Source organism: Pezoporus occidentalis, unplaced genomic scaffold (assembly GCF_034315485.1).
Source record: "Pezoporus occidentalis ecotype Australia unplaced genomic scaffold, CSIRO_AGI_Poc_V1 ctg191, whole genome shotgun sequence".
NCBI lineage: Eukaryota > Metazoa > Chordata > Aves > Psittaciformes > Psittacidae > Pezoporus > Pezoporus occidentalis.
In genome coordinates, this window is record NW_026913760.1 from 540,537 (window position 1) to 565,485 (window position 24,949).

General features: G+C 54.4%; 1 protein-coding gene across 1 annotated transcript in view; it reads right to left on the reverse strand.

Annotated features, from left to right (window-relative positions):
• PEBP4 (phosphatidylethanolamine binding protein 4) overlaps nt 1-24,949 on the reverse strand; it is a 70,626-nt gene that overhangs the window by 31,728 nt on the left and 13,949 nt on the right. Inside the window, exon 5 of the mRNA XM_062616997.1 lies at nt 4,135-4,233. Coding sequence (XP_062472981.1) covers nt 4,135-4,233 — 99 coding nt within the window. The remainder of the gene's footprint in view (nt 1-4,134; nt 4,234-24,949) is intronic.

Consider the following 24,949-nt stretch of genomic DNA (forward strand, 5'->3'; position numbering starts at 1 on the left):
TGGACTGCTGATCCTGTGGTGCCAACAGGCCAGCCAGTGACCCAGGGACATGGGGACCGCGGATGCTGGACGGGAAACCTGCACCGGCGCTCCAGGGTCTCCCAAATGAGGATCCCTCCTGCCTGCAGGATACCCAAAGCTGTTTCTCTTCCCCACTGGCATCGATTCACCCACTAAAAAGCATCCCCTGCCCCACACGAGTTCTCTCCTCACTGCCAGAGCTGGTGCTGCGGGGATGCTGAATGCTCCTGGATCACAAGTGCTCTGCCAAAGCACCCCCAGCGCAGCCGTAGGAGCAATGACGGTAGCCAGCAATTATCAGCTGCTCTCTGTTATTTTTACTAAATCCAAGCACACTGCAGGCACTTGACTCCCAAACCATGCGCTGCACAAACACACTACGAGGGGGGAAAAGTTAGCTCTGGAGCACCGGTGTCCCCTTGGGATGGGGCCAGGGATGCGCACTGGGGCCAAGTGCCTGGGAGAGCAGCCGGCCTCCCGGAGCCCCCTCCCCAGGCTCTAATCGTGCAAAAAGCCTGTAACTTTTAAGGTTAGTAAAGCCCTTGTTTGCTTAAGATAGCACCTGTTTCTATGGTGACACTTGCAACCCGGAGCCTGTTTATCAGCCGGCGAGGAGAGACGCTGACAAATGCAACCACAGGAGCAGGCGAAGAATGCTGGTGCTGCCGGGACCTTTGGGACCGAGCAGGGATGCTCTGGGCCCCCAGCACCCACCTGCACAGGTCCAGCACCCAAGGGAAACCCACTGTGCTCTGCAAAGCCATGGGAGCAAGAGCAGTGCACGCACTGCGGGGGGAGATGTTCAGTGCCATGGTGATGGGGTGGGAATAGCTTTACTACAACCAAACCCGACACACTTGGAATCATGGAATGGTTTGGTTGGAAGGGACCTTAAAGCTCACCCAGCCCCAACCCCTGCCACGGGCAGGGACTCCTTCCACCAGAGCAGCTTGCTCCAAGCCCCTGTGTCCAACCTGGCCTTGAACACTGCCAGGGATGGGGCAGCCACAGCTTCTCTGGGCACCCTGTGCCAGCGCCTCAGCACCCTCACAGGGAAGAGCTTCTGCCTAAGAGCTCATCTCAGTCTCCCCTCGGGCAGGTTAAAGCCATTCCCCTTGGCCTGTCCCTACAGGCCCTTGTCCCAAGCCCCTCTCCAGGTTTCCTGCAGCCCCTTCAGGCACCGGAGCTGCTCTGAGGTCTCCCCTTACGGAGCCTTCTCTTCTCCAGGCTGAACCAGCACCAGTCTCCCCATCCCGCGGTGCCTGGTCCCGCTCAGCTCCAGCCTGGCGCCGGGTTCCTCCCGGCTGGCAGAACTGGTTTCCATAACGACTTTCTGTTACAAACATATTTTGATAAAAATAAAGTTAAAGCAGCGAGGCTTTAGTGGAGTACAAATTCGCTGCTCTCCCTCCCCCTTCCTCCTCCCCGAGGAGGGGGAATAAAGACGGAAAGCTTTCCATTTGAAGGGCAGTATTTTCTCCCTTCTTTTCTCTTTCCCCCGCTGAATACAAAATGGAAAGCCTTGTTTACTGGATTGCTCTGTAAACTGGTTCCGACTCTGCCTGGTTACCTGATGCTCTACAGTATATACAGGATAATGTGATAAATTCATTTCCAATTCACTGCATTATCCTTTGAATATTTTAATGACTCATTGAATGGAGTAAAAAAAAAAAGCTATTTCAAATGAACAATTATGCTGCATTAGAGTAAAGGCTGATTATATTTAAACACTGCTTGCATGGATAACGGGACATATCGACCTCCGCCTATAAGAGCTAATTTGGCTCTTATCTCTAAATAATTTTACACTGCAAATTACCATGAAAACCTAAAGGGCTTTAAAAACATTCATCAAAAGATATTATTCCACTTTGTAGCAACATTTTTATTTAAATTATTTTGAATGGGAGTGAAAGCATCTCCTGCGTTTGACAATCGGAGCAGCGGCGGGTAAGGAACTGCGAGCGGCACCCCTGGGATGGGGATGCTCCATCCCCCAAAACCCACCTGGGCAAGCAAATTGAGAGCCCAAACCTAACCCTGGGGACGTGCCAACGTACTGCAGCACCTAGAACGGGGTTTAGGGCTGCCAGGGCTGCTTCCCTCCAACCTGGGGGACGCCAAAGCCTGGGTGATGCTGGGGTGACGGGATGCTTTCACAGCCCCCAGCCATCACGCCGGCTGCCCCGTCCCTCCTGGAGAAAGGCACTTGCAAGCCCTTCTCTGCACCAAAGCAACAGAAGGTGTCATGTAAAGCCTACACGGTTATTTTAGAGCCAGTGTGCAAATAAGCCTGTCAGCTGAAGCTCCTCAGAGCCAAGACTTCCATATACCCCCCAACGATCTGCATTTCAACGAGACACCATGTGTCTGAGCCCAGGGAGCCGACGGCATCGCGGAAGAGATTTGGGAATGATCTGGGGGGAGGATGCTGGGACCCCCCTCTCTGCCTCCCGGACAGTGAGGACCGAGCACAGGGCTGGGGCAAGATGGCTCTGTCCTGGTGCCCTGCGAGGGTGATGCTGGGATTGGGGGTCTCTTGGGGTGCAAAGGAGATTTATATGCATATATGTGTGCGGATACGTGAGAGAGATATATATACACACTATATGTGGGATATATATATCATTATCTATATTTTTATATATCATCTCTATATTTAATATACAATATATGGTAGAAGCATAGACTATCTCAAGTTGGAAGGGACCCATAAGAATCATCAAGTCCAACCCCTGCTTACATATATATCTCTATATCATGATAGGAAATGTTAGGGAATTGTTGGGGTTGGGGTCAGCCCCGGACCTGCCAGAGACAAGGCACCTGGAGGTGGGAAAGTCCTTCTCCTTCCCCCAAACCCCCTTTTTCCCCCTTGTGCATGACCCAGCAAGGAGCTTTCCTACCTTTTATACTTCAAACTCAACCACCCAGATGCCAGGGGAGAGAAAACCCCTTCCATTAGCACCGGAGAACCGGTTTGAATCCCTCATTTCCCTTCTTCAATGATCTTATACTCAACCGAAAAGCAAAGAAACCCATAAGAACTGGCCATAGTGACTGCCTCGCAAGGACCTGTGTACGGAAAGGAAACCAAGAGCTTGGGCTTCTTTGCATTGAGTAAATATTAGAATTAATGAGAGACTTTCAGGACCCTGCTGTTAGCAATGCAGAAGGTTCCTGTGAAGGATTTAAGGGATAAACCCCCCCAGACCCTGTACACAAATCTCTGCAATTCTTCCCGATGCTTTATGTTTTTCAGCCAATTATGAACTGCATGGGAAGTATTAATATCCAATTTTAATTTGCTGAATATTGCCATTAACAATACAAAGCCTAATGAAGGTATCCGTACAAAAAGCCCTTAGCAGTAATTTTGGAGAATAATAGAGGAGAATGACGAGATATTTCTTGTTAAATGCACGCTGCAAATTAATTGATACCTTAATTAGACTTTAGTACTAAGATTATTCGCTAGACTGATACAGGGCTCGAACACCTCATCTCTTCAATGCTAAAAGCAAGCAGCCAAGGAACAAACTGAGCTTCCAAAAGCTTTCGGGAAGCCAAGCAGTGAGATCCTGTCTGTCTGGCCCCCAGACACTGGGACATTAGAACCGGGATGCAGCAGGAATTCAGCCCAAACCCATTTCCCCCCTCTTCGCTTCCCCGGCTTGGAAATGCTTTTCTCACCCCCCAAAAAGGGGAAATCTGGCACCACGTTCACCAAAACTGCTTTTCTCCACCCCAAAACCAAAGCGGCGCAAGAGGTGGTTGAAACGCCGGTGTCTGCAGAGCAAAGTGGTGGTGGGGAGCTTTCAAAGCAGTGTTTTTTCAGCATTTCCTTAGAAGAAGAAGAAGAAGGAGGGAACAAACCCAAGCAGCAATATTTTTGGACCAGTTTTGCTCTATATAGCCTGAGGAAGCACTCCCCTACCTACACGCCGAGCACCATTTACATTTCTCATCCTTTGGGATCTCACTAAGATGCCTCCGTGCCGACAGAGCACGCATCCCATGGGAAACCAACCACACACAACGCACCCCAGAGCTTGGGAATGCCCCGAGCTGCTGGGACCCCAACACATGGACCCCGAGGGGGGCACTCACTGGGATGTCGGTGACCAACCAGTGCCTCCAGAAGCGGCTCCTGGGGTTGGCTCGGCTGGGAACGTCGGGGTCCACCAGCATCAGCACGTACTTCTTGCTCTGCAAGAGAGGAGAGAGCTGTGAGCATGGGATGTGGTACTGGGAGCACGCACCCTGGGAGCAAGGCCCCTTCCAACATAAACCACTCCATGAGGCTACGGTCAGAAGGCGAGCGATGAACGTGCACCAGGGGAACAAACACAAGGCTCACAAACCCATTCAAGATGATCAAAACCTCTTCAAACAGAGGAAGACCAGGGCAGGTTTCTGCTACCTCCAAATAAAAGGCACCAAAGAGGACTTCATCCCCTGCCATCCATCCTCTAACCGCATCCTACAGAGGCGCAGGGCAGTGATGCACCACAGCACAGGGGATTTCTGCCGAGGGCTGTGATCCCTGGAGAGGGGAATGGGGTATTTTTAGGGTTCAAATGCAGCTCCAGCCCTGGGGTGGTAGCTGGGGACAGCCTGGACACCCCAGTCCCCATGGGGTTGGTTGCAAGGAGTTAAGCTCTACCTAACAAACCCCAACCTAGTCAGAAGATGCTCCAGGGGTGCTGAAAGAAAGCAAAGCCACTGCCTCATCATGCACCCAGGTACCTCTCTGGGCAATGGCAACTGGGCAAAGGGAGTGGGACACCCAGATGATGCTGGTTAAGACCCCAAAGCCCACGCCAGGTCCCCACTGAGGGTGTCCAGCCCCCAGAGGTGCCACCAGTGCTATGAGACAAAGTGGATATTTCAGTCCCTTGAGGATGGAGCTGGGTTTGAAGTGACCTCTGGAGGCTGTGGATAGAAAACCTGCTGATCTCAAAGGATTTGGCAGGACCCCAGGCACCAGCTTATCCTGCAAGCACCCAGATTAAGGGCTCTATATCCTAATAAAACCTCCAGGTGCATCTGTCAGCTCGCCAGCGGTGCCATGCACTGCTCCAGCCGGCCCGAGGCTGAGGTTTCATAAAGGGCTGGAGGATTTAGCCGTGCAATTCCCACTGAAATTAGCCGGGGCTCTGTGCCTAAACCCCCCTGTCCCTTGTGACACCGGGCAGGGATTTTCACAGCGAGACTGGTGAAAGGGGCTGAGACAACCCCATTGCCTCCTTTCCCAAGCCCTGGTTGAGCAAATGGGGCTTAATGAGCTCCACACCCCCTGTAGCCCCTTCTCTTCGCAGGCATGGGGCAGCCCCTCCTGCAGCCCCCACCTCCGCGCCACGCACCGGTTTAACCAGAAAACCAGGATTTCAACCCATTTAGCAAAGGGTTCGCAGCAGCCACCGAGAAAATCCCAACCTCACGCTAGCGCCCTGCCTGGGAGCACAGCCAGCAGGGAGCTGCTGCCCTGGTGCACCGATTCCCGCCTGGACCAGCACTTCATCCCTTCCAGCGCTCAAAGGCAGGCTGGATGGGGCTTGGAACTCCCTGCTCTAGTGGAAGGTGCCCCTGGCCGTGGCAGGGGTTGGAGCTTTAAGGTCCCTTCCATCCCAAACCATTCCGTGATTGGCACTTCAGGGGGGTGATGCACACAGATGTGCTCACGGAAAAGGGGTTGTGAGGATGCCACTGCATGAGGACCTCGGAGCAGAGCTGCCCCCTCCCTCCCCGCGCTCCTCCCAGCTGCATCCCTGCGAGCATCCCGGATAAAGCCCATCATTATTCCTTGCCAGCGCTTAATGGGAAGGAGGAGGAGGAGGAAGGGAGGGGGGGAAGCAGCCCAAACCAACCCCAAATCCCCGCGCTGGAAGTGTGAAGGAATTTGAGCTCTAACTTTGGGGAGGGTGCGGAGCCGAGCGCGGCGCTTCTGAAGCTCTCGTCTCTGCTCGGGAGCCCAGCTGGTGGGAACAGAACGTGTAGTCATGGGACTGTCATCGTGTGCTGTCCAGGTTAACATGTAGCATTTCTATTACTATTAACAGACTTTCTGCTCCTCACTCCATCTGTTCTTGGAAATAATTGCAGTTGTACAGACCATGCCTTCGCTCCAGGCAGGCTCTGGGGAGAGGGTAGTGCTTTCATGCACGAAAAAGAGGGGAAAAAGGGAAAAAAAAAAGGGGGGGGGGGGAAAGAAGTGTTAAAAAATAACAGCAAACACGAGAATAGAGTGCAAGGGAAGTTAACAGCAGGCTCACAATGCGGGACAGATTGTGGCCTAGAAAGGTGCTGGCGAGGCCAGACCCCCACAGGGATGGGAGCTGGGGTCAGTGCCCCCACGCCAGGCTAGGACCAAGGGATTTTCCTCTCTCATCACCTGCAGGCCACCCTAAGAGGCACAATCCTTCCCCTTCCACCTAAAGATAGCAAAGCCCTCCACGACCCGAGTTAATCTCCCGGTGCTTAGGTGCTGTCGCATCCCATGGAGCAGCAGAGCTGCACCGATCTCTCCCATCAGCCCCAAATCACCCCCAAACCCAGGCAAACCCTCAGACCCACATCCCAGATGCAGGTTGGGTGGGTTTGGACTGGTTTTGCCTTGCAAGCAATGGAGCAGCCGGAGTGCTGGGGGTATTTTAATGCTGAAATCCCTCCTCGACACAGGCTAACAGCATTAGCTGCTGTCAGGGCTCCAACAGGAGCCAGCCTGGAGTGACACGGGAGCTGCTCAGCTTTACAGGCATGAAGCAGCCCCAGGGAGCTTTGGGAAGGAGGAAAGCAGGTTTAGAGCAGAAAATACAGGCAGCATCTTACACTGCAGGGGGAGAGGGAAGGAAAAGCCATTTTGGGTGAAGACAGCTGAAAATGAGGGGTAGCAAAGCACCCCCAACAACTCGTCACCCTTTCCACACAGTGCATCCCACCAGTGTCACACCGACGGGGTCACCACTGGGCTCACACATAGGTCACCCTTCCATGGGTCCCCCCTTCCAAGGGTCCCCATTCCCTGCTCTCCCAGCCATTCCTCTCACCGGGCCTTTCACAACCAACCTTTAACCATCCCCACGAGCTGCTGCCTTCCCCACGGGGTCAGTGCTGCAGCTGGATCCATTGCTCCCCCCCAGCTTTGCACCCCACATCGCTGGGCTCAGGCATCCTGCCCTGCTTCAACACCCGAAACGGAGCCAAGGCGGCAGAGCCGGTGGCAGATGACAGCGCGTCGTGTTTTCCCTGCTAATTGTTTCTAGAGGGAAGCAGCCGCGATAGATCCCATTATTCCTGCAGGAAGAAGCAGCTATTCCAATTAGGCACAGGTTTAGGAAGCTAGCTCCGAGCAGGCAGGGACTTTGCAGGAGGCAGGCAGGCAGGAGAGGGATTTGTGCGCTGAGGATACACACACAGCTCCACAGATCCCTCCGAGCCGGGGCTGCACAGGAATTAAAGACTTATCCAAATGAAAGCAAATAGGGTGTTAAGCGACACACATGTAGAGCAAGTGGTTTCCTTGGAAACCAGCACACATGGAAGCAGCACACATGCACAGCCCCAGCGTTCTCGGCAGCGCCGGGGCAGCCGTGGGGCTGCGTCCTACCGGGAATGCCCGCACTTGGCTGTGGATGGAGCCGGGGCAAAGCCCCATCCCGTTGGCATGCCTGCTGCAGGGCATGGAGGAGCTCTGTGTGAAACGCGCTTTCTCCTGGTGGTGAAGGGAAGCCGGATGGTGCCCAGCTTTGCTGGTCCCACTCGCCTTAGGAATTCAATCCCCAAACTAAGGAAAACTGGCAAAGCCCCAGCAAGGCCCCAGCACAGGATAGAAATGGGTTTGGTTGGTTTGGGGAAGTCCATTGGATCCTGCCCAGCTTGTCCATCCCTGTTCTAACTGCTCCTTGCTTCTCCTGCCTGGAGCAAGGGCTGTTACACTGCTCACAGCAACAGCATCCCCTCACCAATGGAATAAGCGAGGTCTCCAGTTGACCTAATGCCATCCACATCCTTTACAGCTCCTGAAGAACGTGCCAAGAGAAGAAGCTGTGGCTGCCCCATCCCTGGCAGTGCTCAAGGCCAGGTTGGACACAGGGGCTTGGAGCACCCTGCTCCAGTGGAAGGGGTCCCTGCCCATGGCAGGGGTTGGAGCTGGAGGAGCCTTAAGGTCCCTTCCAACCCAAACCATTCCATGAATCTATAAGGTAGGAGCTGCTGTAGGAGCAAACCACAGCATCGACAGATCAAGATGGTATCAGAGCCTGAAGTCCCTCTGCCTCCCCTGGGCCTGAAGCTCTTCATTGCGCTAGGCCATAGCATCTCACTGCAATCAGGGTGACTGATGGCACGAGAAGATACGGACCAAGGTTGGCCAGGCCCTTTGGTGCAGAGATGGGATGTGGCAACGCATGGAAACACACCCAAAGCAGCCTGCTGGAGCGGGGCAGGAGCTCCTGGATGGGCCCAGCATCCTGGGAAGCATCCTCCTGGCTCTCCCGGGTGATGGCTCAAGGGTCCAGCCTGCACCCCTCCAGCGCGAGAGTCAAGGCAGCGCTGCTCCTGCTGCGAGGTGGAAGCGCTGCGAGCACCAGCTGAGAGCTCAGAGTCAATCTGGGCTCTTTTCTTGGCGTGTCCCCAGTACTCAAAAGTTTCTATAACGGGCGCATCGTTTGCAATTCTGCTGCTGACGCTTCGCCAAGGAGAGCTTCTAGCTCCTTCCTCGGTGGCTAACAGCAGGCAGAGAACTGTTTGCAGCCGAGTCCGTTCCTGTGCCGTTGGGAGGCTGCTGCTGAGCGCAGCAGGGTTTCACCTGCCTGTTTTAAACCAACGCCTCGCCGCTTCCACTCCTGTCCCCTCGCAAACAAACAGGTCAGCACTATCAACCCTGCTCCGCAGGACTTGCCCAAGGGGACAAGCAGCACTTCCCGAAGGCTCGACCCAGCTCCATCCCCATCCCTGTACCGCCAAAGGGAACTTCATTGACTTCCCAGCACTCTGCAGCTCTCCCCATCCCTCGGCTCTCCCCCGGGGCTCGCCGCAGTGAAGCCAAATATTTATGCAGGCTAATGTTCTAATGAGAAGGGATTAATCCCGGGTCGTTAAAGCAAGCATGTTAAGGGGCTGCTCCCAGACGAAGGACTTGGAATGCTTTGGGGAATGGTTTGTTTGCTATGAAAGGACAGGAGTTTGTTTTCTCCCATAGCAGAATAAACCGGCACCTCGCAGCAGAACTGCAACGGGTGCGTCACACACTTCATGCAGTCCAGTGGGGAAGCGGGATAAACCTTTCCCAGGGGTCCATGATGCTGTAAACAGAGGTTTGCAAGAGGTTCTGCATCACTTTTGGGGAGGGAGAAGAGCAACAGGTTCCTTGCTCAAAGACCCCACTGCGGATCACACCCTGGCTCTCCCAAAACTGAGGTCCATCTACATCATCACCATCATGATCACCATCATCATCATCATCACCTGCAAACTGAGCACCGCACACCAGGGGACTGGGGTGGCACATTCCAGCCCCACCGCTGCCCATCTTCCAGCCAGATAAACTCAGAAAACAAAAGAGAAACCAGCAAAAAGGGAATGAATGCCACAAATCCCTTCCAAGCTGTTGCTTCATCCCCTTCCCCCCATCCCAGGAGCTATTTATTGCCATTTGGACACACAGTTTCAGGGACAAGCTAATGAGTGCTGTGCTTGTCCCTGGGCTGGGGATGCGGGGCGGCAGCGCTGCTCCGCACGCAGGGAACAGGGATGGACTCGAGGGAAGTGAGGAGGAGGAGGCGGCGGCGAGCGGCCGCGGTGGCAGAGCGCAGCCTTCCAAGGCAATTACTGTCACACGGGGGGACACATGGATTGGTGACATTTGACATTTCATACACAATATTTTGATGCAGGATGGCACCTCCGTCACAAATTATTTTCAAATCTTGGCTGGGGTTTTGGGTGGGATTTTTTCCATTTTATTATTTGGGGGGGGGGAGGGAAGGGGAGAAAATTCCCAAGTAAACGCCCAACAGGATGGACAGGGTGGCATTTGGAAACGGGCAAAGGAAAGGGGTCATCGGGCCCCCACTGAGTGGGCAAGCAACCAGCAGCACCGAGGGTAAATGCACCCCAAAACCGCCAGGTTTTGCTTTGGGGCATCACGTCTGGAAGAGCTCATGCACCCACACGGCCCTTGGGGACCCTCGAAGGGGTTTGTACCACTTCCTCCCATCCATGCAAGGGGAGGAGCGGCCGTGGCCACTGTCCCGGCTGGGAGCACAAAGGCTGAGCCCATTCCCGGCACAGCAGGGGTTACCAGCACTGGGAATTGCTGAACCCTGCGCTCCCAGACACCTCGGGAAAGCTGAAATGACTTTAAATGCCTAAACATTTTAAAACAAACCCGGCACAATTCCGCTCCCAACTCCTCGCTGCTGCTCCCTCCTCACTCTCTCTCTCCCATTTTTATGGCTTCCAGAGCTGTTTTACGCCTCATTACCTGCACACTGTGAGTGATGTCTGTCGGTCCTAGAGCTGTAAATACCTTAAATCATGCTTCATTAAGAATATCTATGGTGCTATTAAAGAGCTATAATAGACAACGAGTTAACAGATGATTAAATATGAACTCCATTTGTGTCAGTCACCAGCGTGCAGGAAGAGGCTTTAAGTTTTTTAAACTCACTCTCATTATCTGGGGAAGTGGGGCTGCAGCTGGCAGGGATGGAGGGGGATGGAGGGATGCGCACACAGGAATGGAGGGATGCGCACACAGGGATGGAGGGATGCGCACAGGGATGGAGGGATGCTCACACAGATGGAGGGATGCTCACATGGGGATAGAGGGATGCTCATACAGGGATGGAGAGATGCTTGCACTGGGATGGGATGCGGGAATGCTCCTGTACCCAGGATCAGCCAGGAGGGACCAGCTCCTCTGCTTTGTAAGTCCAAGCTGATGATCCTGGCAGCCCTTTACTCAGCTGTTCCCACCCATACAGACAAATAGCACCCAGAGACACATGCAACAGATTGAGCTTTAGGGTCTAGCAGCCAGAGATTGAAAAGAAAACAGAATAAAGGAGGAGGAGGAGGACAATAAGGAGATGTCAGGATGCTTTGAATGGGACGGGACGGGTACCTGGGAGGAAGGGCAGATGGGACAGGGAGATAGATGGGTACCCAAGAGGAAGGGCTGGAGGCTGCCAGGATGGATGGCAATGCAACAGCAGACTGAGCATTGCTGTCTCTGTGTTAAACCAGAGCTCAGCACCATTGAGTTGCCAAAGCACAAATTAACTAATAATTAATACTATGAGAATCCTGTGAGGACACTGAAACCCTGGCAAATGAAATGATGAGTTGTCCTGTTTTCTGGATTTGATTTTCCTCTATAAAACTAAAGAAGGGTTTCACAGGCAGCTTCAGCAGAACTGCATTATCCCACTGCTCCGATCTCACCTTCCTGCCACGACTCAGGAGGATTCCAAAATCCCACCACCACACCAGCCACAGAGAAAGGGGAAGGAGGTAGGAGGCTTTGAGGACCAGGACAGACCCTGACTGTGGGAATGCCGAGGGACCTGACAATTCCCCTCTTTAGCAAGGTGGCCATTGTCACAGCAGATGCTCCCATGGGCTTTGTAAGGATGAAATGGGGCTCACTGGGGATGAGCAGTGCCTCCTGAGCTCCTCGCCATCCCCTCTCCCATCTCTCCCTTCACCAGGATGCAGACATGGGCCCGGCTGATGTGGGGAACTGCCAGGCTCTGCCCCATGCCCTGCTCTGTGCTCCTCTTAGGAATGATGCTCATCCCTATGCAGAGAGGGAGACACAGGATGATGCTGAGCAGGTCCAACACCCCCCATGGCCACCAGATCCCACCACTACCTCTGTTTCCCTAACTCTAAACAGCAAATCCCTGGCTTGACACCCTATAACAACAGCAGAATAAGCTCTTATTCCTACGAGCGCCCGGCGCTCCGCAGCATCCCCATTTAGCATTCCTGAAGCCCTCCACCCCTCCTCGCTGCCAGCCACGACCCTGCTCACCGACCAGCCGCAGGGACCCACGGCCACCCCCGGGGCCATGCAGGGGTGCAGGGGGCCGCAGCGTGGGCCGGTGACACGCTGCTCCCCGGGGACCGCGCCGGCGGGGCCGGTAATTGAATCTCGGAGCTCGGCCTCAGCCGGAGCCGGCGCCGTGATTGAGTTCATTGGAAATGCCATTTCCGCCTTGTCCAAACTCCTCAGTGCCCCGAGCTCCTTATCACCCGCTGCTGGTCCCCTCTGCTCCTCCGCTCCGACCTCGCTTCCCCTCCCACAGCAGGGTCAGGCTGCAGCGGCCCCCAGGGTCACCAAAGGAAATTAATCCTGGAGTCCCTTGGGAAGCGGGACAGCGCCTCAAGCGCAGCGATGGGGAGGGATGAAGAGCTCTGCTCCCTCTTTAGGATGAAATCAAAGCGTTTCAGGAGTGGCGGGAGCTGCTCTGCCCGTCGCCAGCACACCCACCGCATCCATCTACACAATTGACCCCTGGCAGCTTGAATTCGCTTGCTCCCGAGTTCCAAGCATCCAAAAGTGCAGCCAGGGCCTTTCCTTTCCCGGCCCTGATGCACCATCACCACCTGTTGATCTGCACCCAGAAACCGCTTTGGCAGAGCGACCAAGCACTAACCCTGCCTGCGATGCAAACCGCTCTTGCCAGGAACAGGAGGGAAAGGATGCTCAGCTCAGAACTTCCCTCCCTACTCAAATATTTAATAATAAACTCAGAGGAGAAGCCAACTGTCTCCCTTGGATGTGGTTTGCACTTGGAAGTCAATGGGATTTGTATTCCCATCCAAAGTTTCTCTCTTGTTTTTGATGCTAATGTATGTTTCGTTCGAATCCAGCCATCTTGTCACGTTAAATACAACACAAATCCCATCGATGCGGCCCACCCAGGGGCGAGGAGCACCTCTCTGCAGCACGCACCAGCCACCCTCTCCCAAGGCCCCCATCACTTTGTTAGTCGATACCCGTCCAAAGCTTTAAATAACATTTTCAATACCCCAAGTGCGACAAGTCCAGGGTAATGTGTTAATTTCCACGCTGCCTTGTTGCTTTGAAATCCCGGGAAAATGGGAAGCTTAAATGAGTCCTATGAAAAGGAACAGTGCATCATTAACACAGCCAGATCTGTATCACAGACTGCAGCAATTACCATCCAGTGAAACACTGCAAGCTGTGAAGAGCTTTCATTACCAGGGGCTTTACAGGTCATTCACCTCTGGCCAATCTTACGCTAAAACAAGCATTTTCTGCACCACAGATTCCAGCTTCATTTAAATCCGTAATTGCTTTGATTTCGGTACATATGGAGCACGGGGACTTCATGACTAAGAAATCTATTAGTCAATAAGTTTGCTACTTTTATGGACCTTTAGTCATCTTGCCTCAATTTCTTCCCAGGTTGGCTGATGGATGGAGATGCTGATTTCCACTGCAGGTGCGATCGGCCCCAGCTCCCCTTCGCTGCAATTACATCTTCAGGTCACCAAGGGGGAATTCAATCAGGGAGCTGGCCCATGGGATGCTGCTTCTGCCTCAGGAACACAATTCCCTGCTGCCAACAGCCCTCCTCTAACCTATAACAACCAATTGATGGGGTTTCATTATTTCAGGCTGTGCAGAAGGGGTTTGGGGCAGGGATGCTCGGGTGTGAATCAGGCGGGATCCCTCCATCCCTATTTTCCCCATTCCTATATCCTCCCCAGAGCGAACGGCACTTTGTGGACAAAACAGACCTGATTTTTATGGCTTCCTTTTGAATTCATGTGTCTTGAAATTGCCGTATTCATTGTGCATCTCTTAGAAACCTCCCCAGCATCGGAGCTGTGATTTACACCTTTGTATAAAGCCCCAGGTGAGTTGCTATCAAGGGGTTATCGATCCCTCCACGGGCGCCGGCGGCACCGGGAGACAATAGTCTATTCTCCTCCGTACGGGTTCCCGTATCCAAGTGCCTTCCAGGAGTGCATTAAATGATGCGATTAACATCTGTCACATGCGGTTCAGTCTCTCTTCCCGTCTCTCCCGGGGGAAGCAGCCGCACGTGCCGGGGAAGGGTTTGTTTTGGTGCCTTCATCCGCTCCTTTCTGAAGCACGTAGGACACAGAAGGAAAAGCATCTGCGTGGGTAAAGTGCCTTTGTGTGCTGGACGGAGCGGGGCTCAGTGGGGTTGGCATCTTGCAGCCAAACCCCTGTTACCTGGGGCTATAACCCGTCCTGGGGTGAAAGAGGGCCTTGGGGAAGATGCTTGATGGAGAATCCCACAGCAGCAGCGCTAAGCAAAGCCTCAGCTCACGGGGCTCAATTCCCACAGCAGGATCAGCCCAAAAGGCTGAACCCTCCCTTAAATGAAGCACAATTCCCGCACATCCCCATTTGTGGCATGGCAAGAGCGCAGCCCGGCAGCTTTAAGCATCCCACCCATTCCTTGCTGGTCCAAAACCAAGCCTGAATCCCACCATGATGCAGGTGCAAGGGTGCTGCCTCTGTTCCCCATCCCACCAACACCCAGAGCACCCTCCCCTGCCTATCTGCAGCACTGGGCAGTGACGATGTGATGCCACCGGGCAGCGATGTTCCAGCATTCAGGAATTTGGGAAGGAGAGAGAAAAATCAACACCCTGCCCATCACCACCATGGCGGGGCCAAGCCCCGCTGTGGACTTTTGGGTTGGGGTAGGATGCAGCAGGATGGTTGGGTCCTGTTGCACGTCCGGACAGGCAGGAGGATGGGATGCTGCTCCCACAGCCGGGATCCTCTTTTAATTGATTTCTCATGGTTTATTGGCTCCGTGCTTTAATTGCAATACAAATGTTTGCTGATGCAATTATGGTGCATATGTGATAAAGCTGTTAGAGGATGTCACTGGGTCGTATTTCTTCAGTCGCTTGAGGGTGTACGAGGAACTGTGCTTCCTGCACAGATTCCTGCCGATAACACGCAATTCCAAGGTGGGTTTCTTTGTGGCAGAGGGCGTTTTTTGGTTCTATACATTAAAAGCAGAGAAAAATTGCCTTACAGCAGCTCATCTGGGGGTGAAATAATCCACTCAACATTCAGATTATCAGCTAATGCGCATTTGCATTAGAATAGGCTGGAAGAGCTCCCGGGATAGAGCAAGATCCCTCTGGATCAGGCACTGCCCTTGCACAAAACAGCAAGGGATCCTTGCCCTGAACACAAAACCGCTCGTGGATGAGGCCTCTGATCCCCCCAGGAGGAACATTCCTTGGGAAGGGGACTCTGCTACGGGATTTCATCATAAAATGTCTAAATTTGGGGAGGGGGGGAGCGGAATTGTCCAGAATTGGCCCAGAACTGAGCCATGGAGCCAAATCACAAAGCAGTCCCAAGGCCTTGGATGTGCCCCACACAGGGATGCTGTCGCTGAGCCCACGGCGTCGATGGAAGATCAGCAACATCCCTTCACTCTGTGTCCATGCAAACCACCAGCAAATTCAGGAGCCCGCATCCCAGGTGAAAACCCATTGCCCTGCATGGAGCTGTAGGAGCTGACACAGCAAAGGCCAAATCCTGCCTAGGGAATAGCCGGGAACGGCACCGGGAGCGCCGGCAGCCCCTGCACCTTCCCCATGGGAGCTGTCAGGATGAAGCTGTGGCCGTGGCAGCTTCCTTGGAGCCTCTTACAAACGGGCTGGTTCCCGAAGGCAGCCAAGGCAAACGAGTGAGGATGTGAGAGGGTTTGGGGTCAGATCTGACTCCTCTTCCCGTGCCCCGCACAGACCTGGGAGCTGGATGAGAAGGGAATGCTGAGGGAGCACGAGGAGCGCACCAAAAGAGCAGCCCTGTCCTTGTCATCATGAATCAGGCACATGTGAGACAAGCAGAAAGCGCTCGGCCCCTCCGGGAAGGGAAGAGGATTCACCCTGCGCTTCCAAGCCCCATGGATTTGGCCTTCCCGGGACGCGCCGTGCACGGAGCAGGTTTGCAGACACATCCTCACTGCTCTCCTCTTCACTTCCCCATTGAAAAAGCCATAGACAGGACTGAATTTTCTGTTTTTAACCCCTTTTCCTTTGCCCAAGCTGGAAAATAACTCCACTTCCAGCAAGGAGACGGACCAGAGACATCACCAACCAGCAGTGGTTGGGCAAGGAAGGGTTTGCACCCCAAAAATGCACACTGCTGGTGCAGGCAGCTGCTTAAAACATCGAGCATGGGGGTCCCAGACCAAGCAACGGGGTCTTGGTACCTCTTAAAGTGCCTCTTGGCTTCTGAAACCCCAGCCCCTATAGCAACGCATATAGATATAACCCTATAGCCTGTATGAAACATCAGTGAGGGGGTACCTGGGAGCCCCTCTCCACCCATCAGCAGCGTTTGGGGGGCTCAGGAGCTTTGGGAAGCACTGAGAGAGCCCTGTTTGAGGGCAGCAATTTCATCCCAAACCCTTAAAGCCGAAATAAAGCTCGAAACAATCCCGAACCAACCCCTCGAGCCCAAACAGCAGCAAGATTTGGGAGCCAGTCCAAGCTCTGCAGCTTAGGCCCATCTCCAAATATCTCCCAACAAGTTTATTTATGGAAAATAAAATCAGTCCAAGATGTTCACAGCTCAGGAATATTTAATGCTATTTGGTGAGAAAGTATTTCCAGCAAGGAGGGAAGCACACGGCTCCCTGCATCGCACCGGGGAGGATGCTGGCACCGACCCACACCAGTCACCCTGGGAGCTCGGAACTGGTCCGACTGGATCCAACCCTTCCCTGATTGAATTCATACCCATCCTGCTTAATGAATTGGGGCTGGAGGCACAGTGCTGGGCTGTCTGCTAAGGTGAGCCGTGGGAAGAGGCAAGTGCCAAAGCAGCTCTGATGGGGAGCATCACCCATCGTCTGGCACTCAAAGATGCCCCAGGGACCCAACCGGATCTATCCCATCACACCTGGAACGGGAAGCACAATTTCCCTGGCTGGGAAGAGGAGGAAGCAACGGAAGAGTGAGGGATAACGCAGATGATGCTCAGACACAGAAGTAACCCCCACCCCGTGCTGCACCATGGTCCCTCTGCCTGCTGATACCCCTGGAGCCACAGAGGTTACAGCACGGACACGGAGCTGTCTGCTGGGACAGCCCTGAGTCAAGGGCAGGCCAGACGCAGCGGTGATGGGAGTCACTTTAATAGACACCTGCCACCTGATGGGGAGCGCTAATGCATCCCCCTGCTCCCCCTGGACGCGGATGAGCATCCGAGCATCCTCAGCCCGGCGGGGCGGCCGCATCCCTGCTGTCACCTTGGCAAGGAGAAGGGGGGGGACACAAAACAACCGTGGAGCGGGGGAGAGCGCCGGGGCAAGGCCTGGCTTTTACAAACAGCTCTAATATCCCTGGAAGACGTCTCGGAGTCATGCTCCGGGTTGGAAATGTCTCCCATTGTAATTATGAGTCATTGGTGACTCAGTGACATTTCTGAAATGAAAAAGCAAGCGGCTGGCCCAGCCCTTGGCTGCCCCGCTCGGCGGCCACACAAGAGCCACACAGCTGGGGCTTAATGCTCCTTCCCAGGCAAACGGCCCCCCCAAACCCATCACCCCTAACCGTGGCTGTGCATCCGCTCGGGAGCAGGCCCCCGGGATGGAGGGGTTTGCATTCACACCCTGAGCTTTCTTGTTTTCCATGTGGGAAAAGCTGGGATCTGAGCCCAGCTTTGCCACCAGGGCTACTCCAGAGGCAGCAGGAGCAGCCCCAGGGATGTCATGAGCAGGGCAGGATTTCCTGGAACACTGCATTTAGATGCAAACCCATTGTAATTAATAAAAGCAACCTGTTGGGGACCTCCAACAGCCCAGGACCGATGCAGCAGCAGGGCCCTTGCCAAGGCTTGGTCCAGACCTGGGCCCATGACGGTGCTGCAAGCATCTCTATGAAAAAGGGGGTCCAGGAACAGGCACCGGTGCGTGGTCCCCAGGCACAGGCCGTTAGGCACGTTTTCATTAAGGCAGCCCTACCCTCATGGCTCAGTTTCCTTCTGTGAACGGCCAAATCCAGGGCAGGAAACACTCTGAACCCATCACCCTCAATGGCACAATTATTCCCCCCTCTCTCTCCATGGTCCCTTTATAGCCCGAGGGCTCTGTTATTAAAGCACTAGATTTTAGAGTGCTGCACTCGTGAAAGGCATGGGGCAGGGGTGCTCAGGGGCTGGGATGATTGGAGGCAGGGATGCTCAGAAGCAGGGATGCTTGGAGGCCAGGATGCTGAGGCCAAGATGCTGAGGATGCTCAGAGGTTAGGATGATTGGAAGCCAGGATGCTCAGAGGCCGGGATGCTCGGGTACCAGACACAGTGTTCCACATTCACAAATCCCAGTTGCTCCAAGCAGAAGCCTGGCAAAGCTGCAGCAGGGCAGGGTCCCAGCACCAAAACTGAGCCAGTCCACGGGGCCGCAAGCTTTGGGATGCTGCAGGAGCCCAGCACAGCGCAGGAGCCCCTGTGCACATCCCTGTGCCACGCACAGCGGGTGAACACCAACTCGGCATCGCGCAGCATGGAACGCGCCGGCAGCGCCAGGACACATCAGAGCAGAAATAGAGCCGGAGCCGGCATCCCCCCGCCACCCCCTTTTTACTATTATGCCTGAGAAGAGACGTCTCTCCTGGGTTTTTTCCCTTCCCTGTACGATGATTTAATCGCTTGGTGATGAGGGCTGCCTGGCTGGGATACAACTGAGCTCTGGGCACCGCCAAAAGAGATGGGGGATATAAAAAGAGGAGGAAGCATCAGCAGCAGCGACGCTGATTGACAGGGAATGAAACGAAGCGGCCAAATTCCATTGGCGTGGTTTGAAATCCCAGGACGATGCGGAGAGCTGATGGCTCCTTTCCTAGGGTTTTGCCAGAGCTAGCGTTTGCCTTTCATCCTCATTTAATTCACTGTTTGGAGGCTGCCACAGGGGTTTTGTGTGTGTGTGTGTTTGTGGTGGCATCTTAATTGCACGTTTCTACATACCCGTATGTGTGCAAAGGAGATGGGCACGAGGGAGGAAAAGCCATTTGCCCACCACCCCGGCCACAAGCCCTTCCTTGTGGCCTCAGGCCTGTGCTGGGAACAGCCCTTAAGTGCCTGTGCAATTTATACCCTGATAATGAAAATTACCCAGGTAATGGAAAGACTCAAGGCTGAGCTTTGATAAAGTTATTTCCTGGGATAATGGCATCCATTGGAGGGTTGCATGGCTTGGGCAGGGGTGCCATAGGAATCTCCCTCCCTTACCCACCTTCAGGCATTCCTCTCCCAATTACAGGCTCTTTGCTGGGAAAACCAAGTGTGTGAAGGCCATGGTCACTGCAGGGTATGGAGCGACTTTGCACACGATGCTCTCTAGGAGCATCTCCCTGGGCTCAGCACGCAGGCAGCAAGTGGCACCTGTGGTGACATTCCAGCAAGAGAAGGTTCCCAAAGCACTGTTTTCCAAGCCTCCCTTCCCTTTCCAATAGGGAAAGGTGCCAGGTTGGCAGGGCTCTGGTCTCCCCTCTGCTGGCAGCAGAGCCCGGGCTGGCTCATCCCGTGGATGGTCCAGGAGAGGCTCTAGCATCACTCCAGCAAGCCCAGAGGTGGCCAGGAGCAGGCAGCGACCCCAGCCAAACCCATCTGCTTCCCGGATGCCAAGAGCCCTGCTTCTCCTTGCGGCCGCATTCCCACCCAAATTCCCAGGCTTTCCACTCCAGCTGGAAGCAATCTGGCAAATCCATGGAGGGAGCTCTCCCGGGAGCAGCGGCTCCTGGAGGGATGGGATGAAACCCAGCAGCCACGGAGCTGCAAAGCCCTGAGCAGCACCCAAATCCGGACCCGTGGTGCCTGCCCCTCGCTCCCACCCTGCCTCATCACCCCCAAAGAGCAGCTGTGCCCATGCCGTGGGGCAGGGATGACAAGAGGATTGGTACAGACAAGCTCTGCTTTTGCAGATGCTGAGCCCTCAGCCCCTGATTCATGCTGGGGGGGGGCAGCACTTTGGGGGCTGCAGCATCGCAGTGGGGCTCAGCATCGCTGCTGCCTCCCACTCTCCCAATATTTGTTTAATGAGGGAATTCCTGTCACACCTACATGGGCTCCGTGCGGGAAGGGAAACGCGGCAGCCTGAGCATTCCTAAACGTGGGAAAACCTCCGGAGACAGCTACAAGCCCATCAGTGCACCCACCCCAGGCCTGGTGCAAGGAAATGAGGTGGAAGCGTGCTGCCGTTGTCCCGAGCGTGCCCTGTGTCCCCTGATGCCACCCTGGTACCCATCACCCCCGCGGCCACCCCTGCTTTGAGCCCCGAGCCACCGCACGCGACGCAGCCGCTTTGATCCCCTGCTTAAATCCTCCCCTCCCATGAGTGCTGATCAGGCTGCGAACCGCCTCGTGGAGATGCTGAGATCAAATGATCGCTTAAGAGACAGGCAGGGGAACATGAAAGGGAGAAGTTCTGTGTACGGATCTCAGCCCCGGCAAGGAGCACGGGAAGCAGCGGAGCCGCGAGCCGAGAGCTCCCTCTGCCCCCAGGAAACCCTCCATGGCCACAAGCGCATCCATTGCCCCGGGACCTGCCAGCCATGGACCTCCCTGCAAGCTCATTGCGCCCCAGGGGGAGAAGGGAGCCCGGGCACAAGCTGCTGCACAGGGAAGGGTTTGCTCCCGGGGGATGAGCTGCTGCTCATGCAGTGCCAACCGAGGGTGAAAGGGCCACAAAAAGCCCTTGAACTGGCTGGGGCCTTGTGGTACCCCCACTATGCATCAGTCCCCACAGCAAGGGAGCCCCCCTGGATGCAAACTAATCCTGTATAGCATAGAATATCTGATTGATTATTTGCTGACAGGCAGCCCAAGGGAAACAGCAGCACTTCAACCATCACACAACAGGGAAAAGGGGGAAAAGGAAGGAGCTGGGATTGCTAGCACTGAAACCATCACTTGGGATGAGAAATCAACACATGTCAGGCCAGAAAGAGGGACTGGGGGGAAGGAGAGCTCCGGTACCCCACATACAGGGAGAAAGCAGAAAATTATTTCAATTACAATGAAAATGTATTTGATGAGAAAAACGTGGATTCTGCTTTGATGCTCGATGCCAAGAAAAGCAATATCCAGGACTATAACACCCCATCTCTGCGCGAGGCGAATGACTTATTAAAGCAGAAGATGAATGGCTCGCAGCACAGCTAACTGCGCCGGTTAAGAGAAAAATAGTTATAAACTTACTCCTTGCCCCAAAACGCATTCCTCCCCCTCCTCCCCGGGCCCGTCTCTCCCCTCCGGAGCAGCTCAGTGCTGTGCCTCCTTTCTGCGGCTTAGAAAGATTCAGGAGGGGGGATTTTGATAGGAGCAGAAAAGGTGAATTTAGAGGGTGGTTTTTTAACTCCTCTCCTTCCTCCACCTTGGAATCAAACACAGATACAGGAGGAACAAAAATAACCCACTCGTTCCATTGTGGGGAAGTAGTGGGGATGGAAATGAAGGTGCATTCTTATGTATAGCAGTGCACCCGGCAGCCCCGTGGCACGGGGACTCTGTTCTGCATGAATAAATATGGGTAAAGACGTAAAGAACACCAATCTGATAAGGGAAAGTGTGGTTCTCAGGGGCTGGGAGCAAAGCAAGGCACCAGCTTTAATTCTTCTTCTTCCATATGTATAGAAAGCAGCATTGAGATGATAATGCAGGGGGATGCGGAGCCTTTTTGGAGTGATGGATATAACCCCCTGCCTCAGATACTAAGGCTGATGGTGCAAACCCACTGGCGACAGTGGCAAAGAGAGGCTTTGATCACCCCCCCGGGAGCCGCAGGGTCAGGCCACCCGCTCCACGAAGGATGGAGGCACTGCACATCCCCTCCTCAAGTCCAGCACTGAGTCTTATCTGCCAGCAAAGTCCCTTTCCCCCCAAGACCCCATGGAATGGAGATGCTGGAAGTTGCTGATGCCGAGGCTGTGGGTGTGAGTGCCGGCCTCTGGAGCATCCCCATCCCCTGCAGAGAGGCAGCGGCACGCACCGAGCCGCCTCCTCTCCCCGCAGCCCATCACAGCAGATGGATTTTCCCAGCACCGCGGACTTTGCCCACTCTTTTACCTCCGGATATCCAAGATATCCCCCAAAAAGGCTCTTCCAGCCCCCCCCCAGCACCGAGGGGCTGCCTGATTCCCCGTTACACAACCCTGCTCGGGAGATCCTACGTGGGCAGACGTGGGTTTTCCTCTGAATTGACAACAGCTCTCGCTGCAGCTCAGCAGAACATGAGCAGCTTACATAAACAGCGAGCAGAGTTACCCTGCGTGGGGGCTGCACGCAGCCACCCGGGCTTGGGGAGGGGGGGAACAGAGAGATTATCCTTTTTCCCTATAAAACAACCCAAACCCTTGTGGTGGTGGTGATGGGGGGGGGGGGGGGATGTGATGAGAAAAAAGGCAGCGAGAGAGAAATGACTCAAGTGTTTTGTAACTTGTCACATTCGAAGCTGCAATTTGGAGGCAGGAAGGAGGGATCCAAAATAGTCGCCCCAGCCCCGGCTTGTATAACAGAGATTCCTCATCTCCTCCCCTCCACCAGGAAAAGGGGGGACATTTCTGCCGCAGATTGGCAGCTGGGAAGAGGCAGGAGAGCTCGGGGTTGTTACCGCGCAGGAAGGAGCCCCCAAATTAGGAAGAATTACTCATCCATGGAAAAGGCTCCTGTGCTGGCGGGGAGGCACCGGGGAAGAGGCTGCAGGGGAGGGAAGGCTCCCGGGAATGACTTCTATGGATGCTCTGAGCCCGGCGGTGACGCTGAGCGCCTTGGGATGCCGCCCTGAGCGGGAGGTGATGCTCGGGAAGCACAGGCGGAGTGGGAGAGCAGGACAGAGCGGCTTTCCCTGCCGGAAAGGGACCCAGTGAGGGCTGCACCTTGATGGGAAGGGCAGCAATAACCTCTGCTGCCAAAACTGAGCTCAGAACTGGCTCAAGCCCTCCTAGAGAAGGGACAGGAGATGCTCGGATGTTCCCCTGGGAGGGCTCCGGCAGGGTCAGCGGGTGCTTTATGGGTAAATCCCCATACAACGCTTCCCTCCTGGCTCTCCTTGCCCTCCCACACCAAAGCCAGCAGTGCCCACCACTTCCCGGGTTTTAAATCCACATCCTCAGCAACTCATTACATCCCAGTGGGAACCACAAGAGCCCGGCTGCACTCAGGCCCCTCTGCAGAGAGCAAGGGGTGATGGAGCAGAGACCCCCTAATGCACCCAACCTACTGCCAGGTCCCGTCCTGGAGCCTTTCGAGTCCCAGCAAAGTCTGAGGCTGGAGCTGTGGATCAGGAATATGATGGAATTGCAGTGTCCTTGTCCAAGTGGGTTCACAAGGTGCAGCAACAGCAGAGAGGCAAGAGGGATGTTTTCCCTTCTGGGTACCAACCCACTATGGAGCCAGCATCAGAAGCACACAGAGAAGCCAGGGAGGATGCAGGGGAAGCTGTGCCCAGCTCACCCCAAATTCAAACCTGCTTTCAGACCGCACAGATCCATTGTCAATGCACAAGTGCCAGGAGCACCCAGGGGAGCTGCCTCCTGCTATAAACCCTCCTGCACACCCAAACCATAGCTAATGCCTTTTGAAAGGGCCAAGGCAGGTCCTGGGGATGGCAGGAGATGCAGTAAGTGTGACACCTCCCCTCGGGGCTCATTGATCTGCCATCGACCACAGTGTGGAACCTGACTTTGAAAGCCCAGATGGGCTTTGGCATGTGGGTTTGTGGGGGCAGCACTTCCTAAGGGTCTCCTCAACAATGAAATGGGAAGCTCAAATGAGGGAAGAGAGGAGCTTTAGAGCCTTCTCTCTAGTGTCACCCCAGCTAAAGCTCTTAAGTGCCCAACGCCCACAATGGCACATGGAGCATCCCAAATTAGGGTGGAGAAAAACAGATTTAGGTTCTTTTTCTACAATGCAGTTTGCTTTGCAATTAAAAGGATTCCTTAAAATCCCTATTTCTTCATGATAGAGCCACCTGAATCACTACCACTGATTGCCAGGCTCAAACCAAAGGGGTTCTAAAGGTGCCCTGTGATGGCAGGGACTTTCTCATCTGATAAACCAGCATCACCAACACAAGAAGCCAAATTCCTCTTCTTGGCCAGTGCACAACAACCACACGCTCCCAGGCCATTCCCACCGGGATCCCATGGCACATCCCAACTCCACACAGCCACGAGCGGCGGCTCCGATGTGAGCACAGAAAGCGGGTGATTCAATACCAAGTCTACATCTGCAGCAGCAACACAATTATCTCGTGGAGTTCAACGATGATGGATAGAAGTTTTAATTACCAAACCTTTTCATCCTCCCCCACGCACAAGAAGTATATTTCCCTGGCATGTTTATTTAATAATAAAATATGATAAAATTACATGTTAGTGGGATAAAGCGCGCCGTGTGTGTAAAGCACAAGACGAGCTGAAGCCTGGTTTGTCACCAAAGCTGAAAACATTAGCTCCTTTGATCTCTTCTGGCTCCAAAGCAGCTCTACAAGCAGCGAGCCGCGCATCCCCTGCTGCAGCCAGCCCGTGGCAGGGGGCAGGCAGGATGAAGCCCTGCTCCTGCCGCCCCACGTGCCAGCGCGCTCCCCGCTCACGCAGGGCAGCAGATTGACAGCCTCCGCTCCTGCACACGTCCCCGGCTCTTGATTTACCCAAAGAGAAGAGCAAGCACAAGCCAGCTGCCTTAATTGCCACGGACAGGGCTAAAGGGTGGCCCTGTCACCTATCAGTATCGTTTAGGGCTTGGGAAGTGCCCAATTCCCATGGGGAGCGCCCGTTAGAGCTCTGTGCTCATATCAGTCTTAATTTCATTTGGTCCTTAACACCACTGTCTGGTTCACGTATCCGTGCTGTACAGTAACGCTATCTGATGCGTCCCGTCCCCT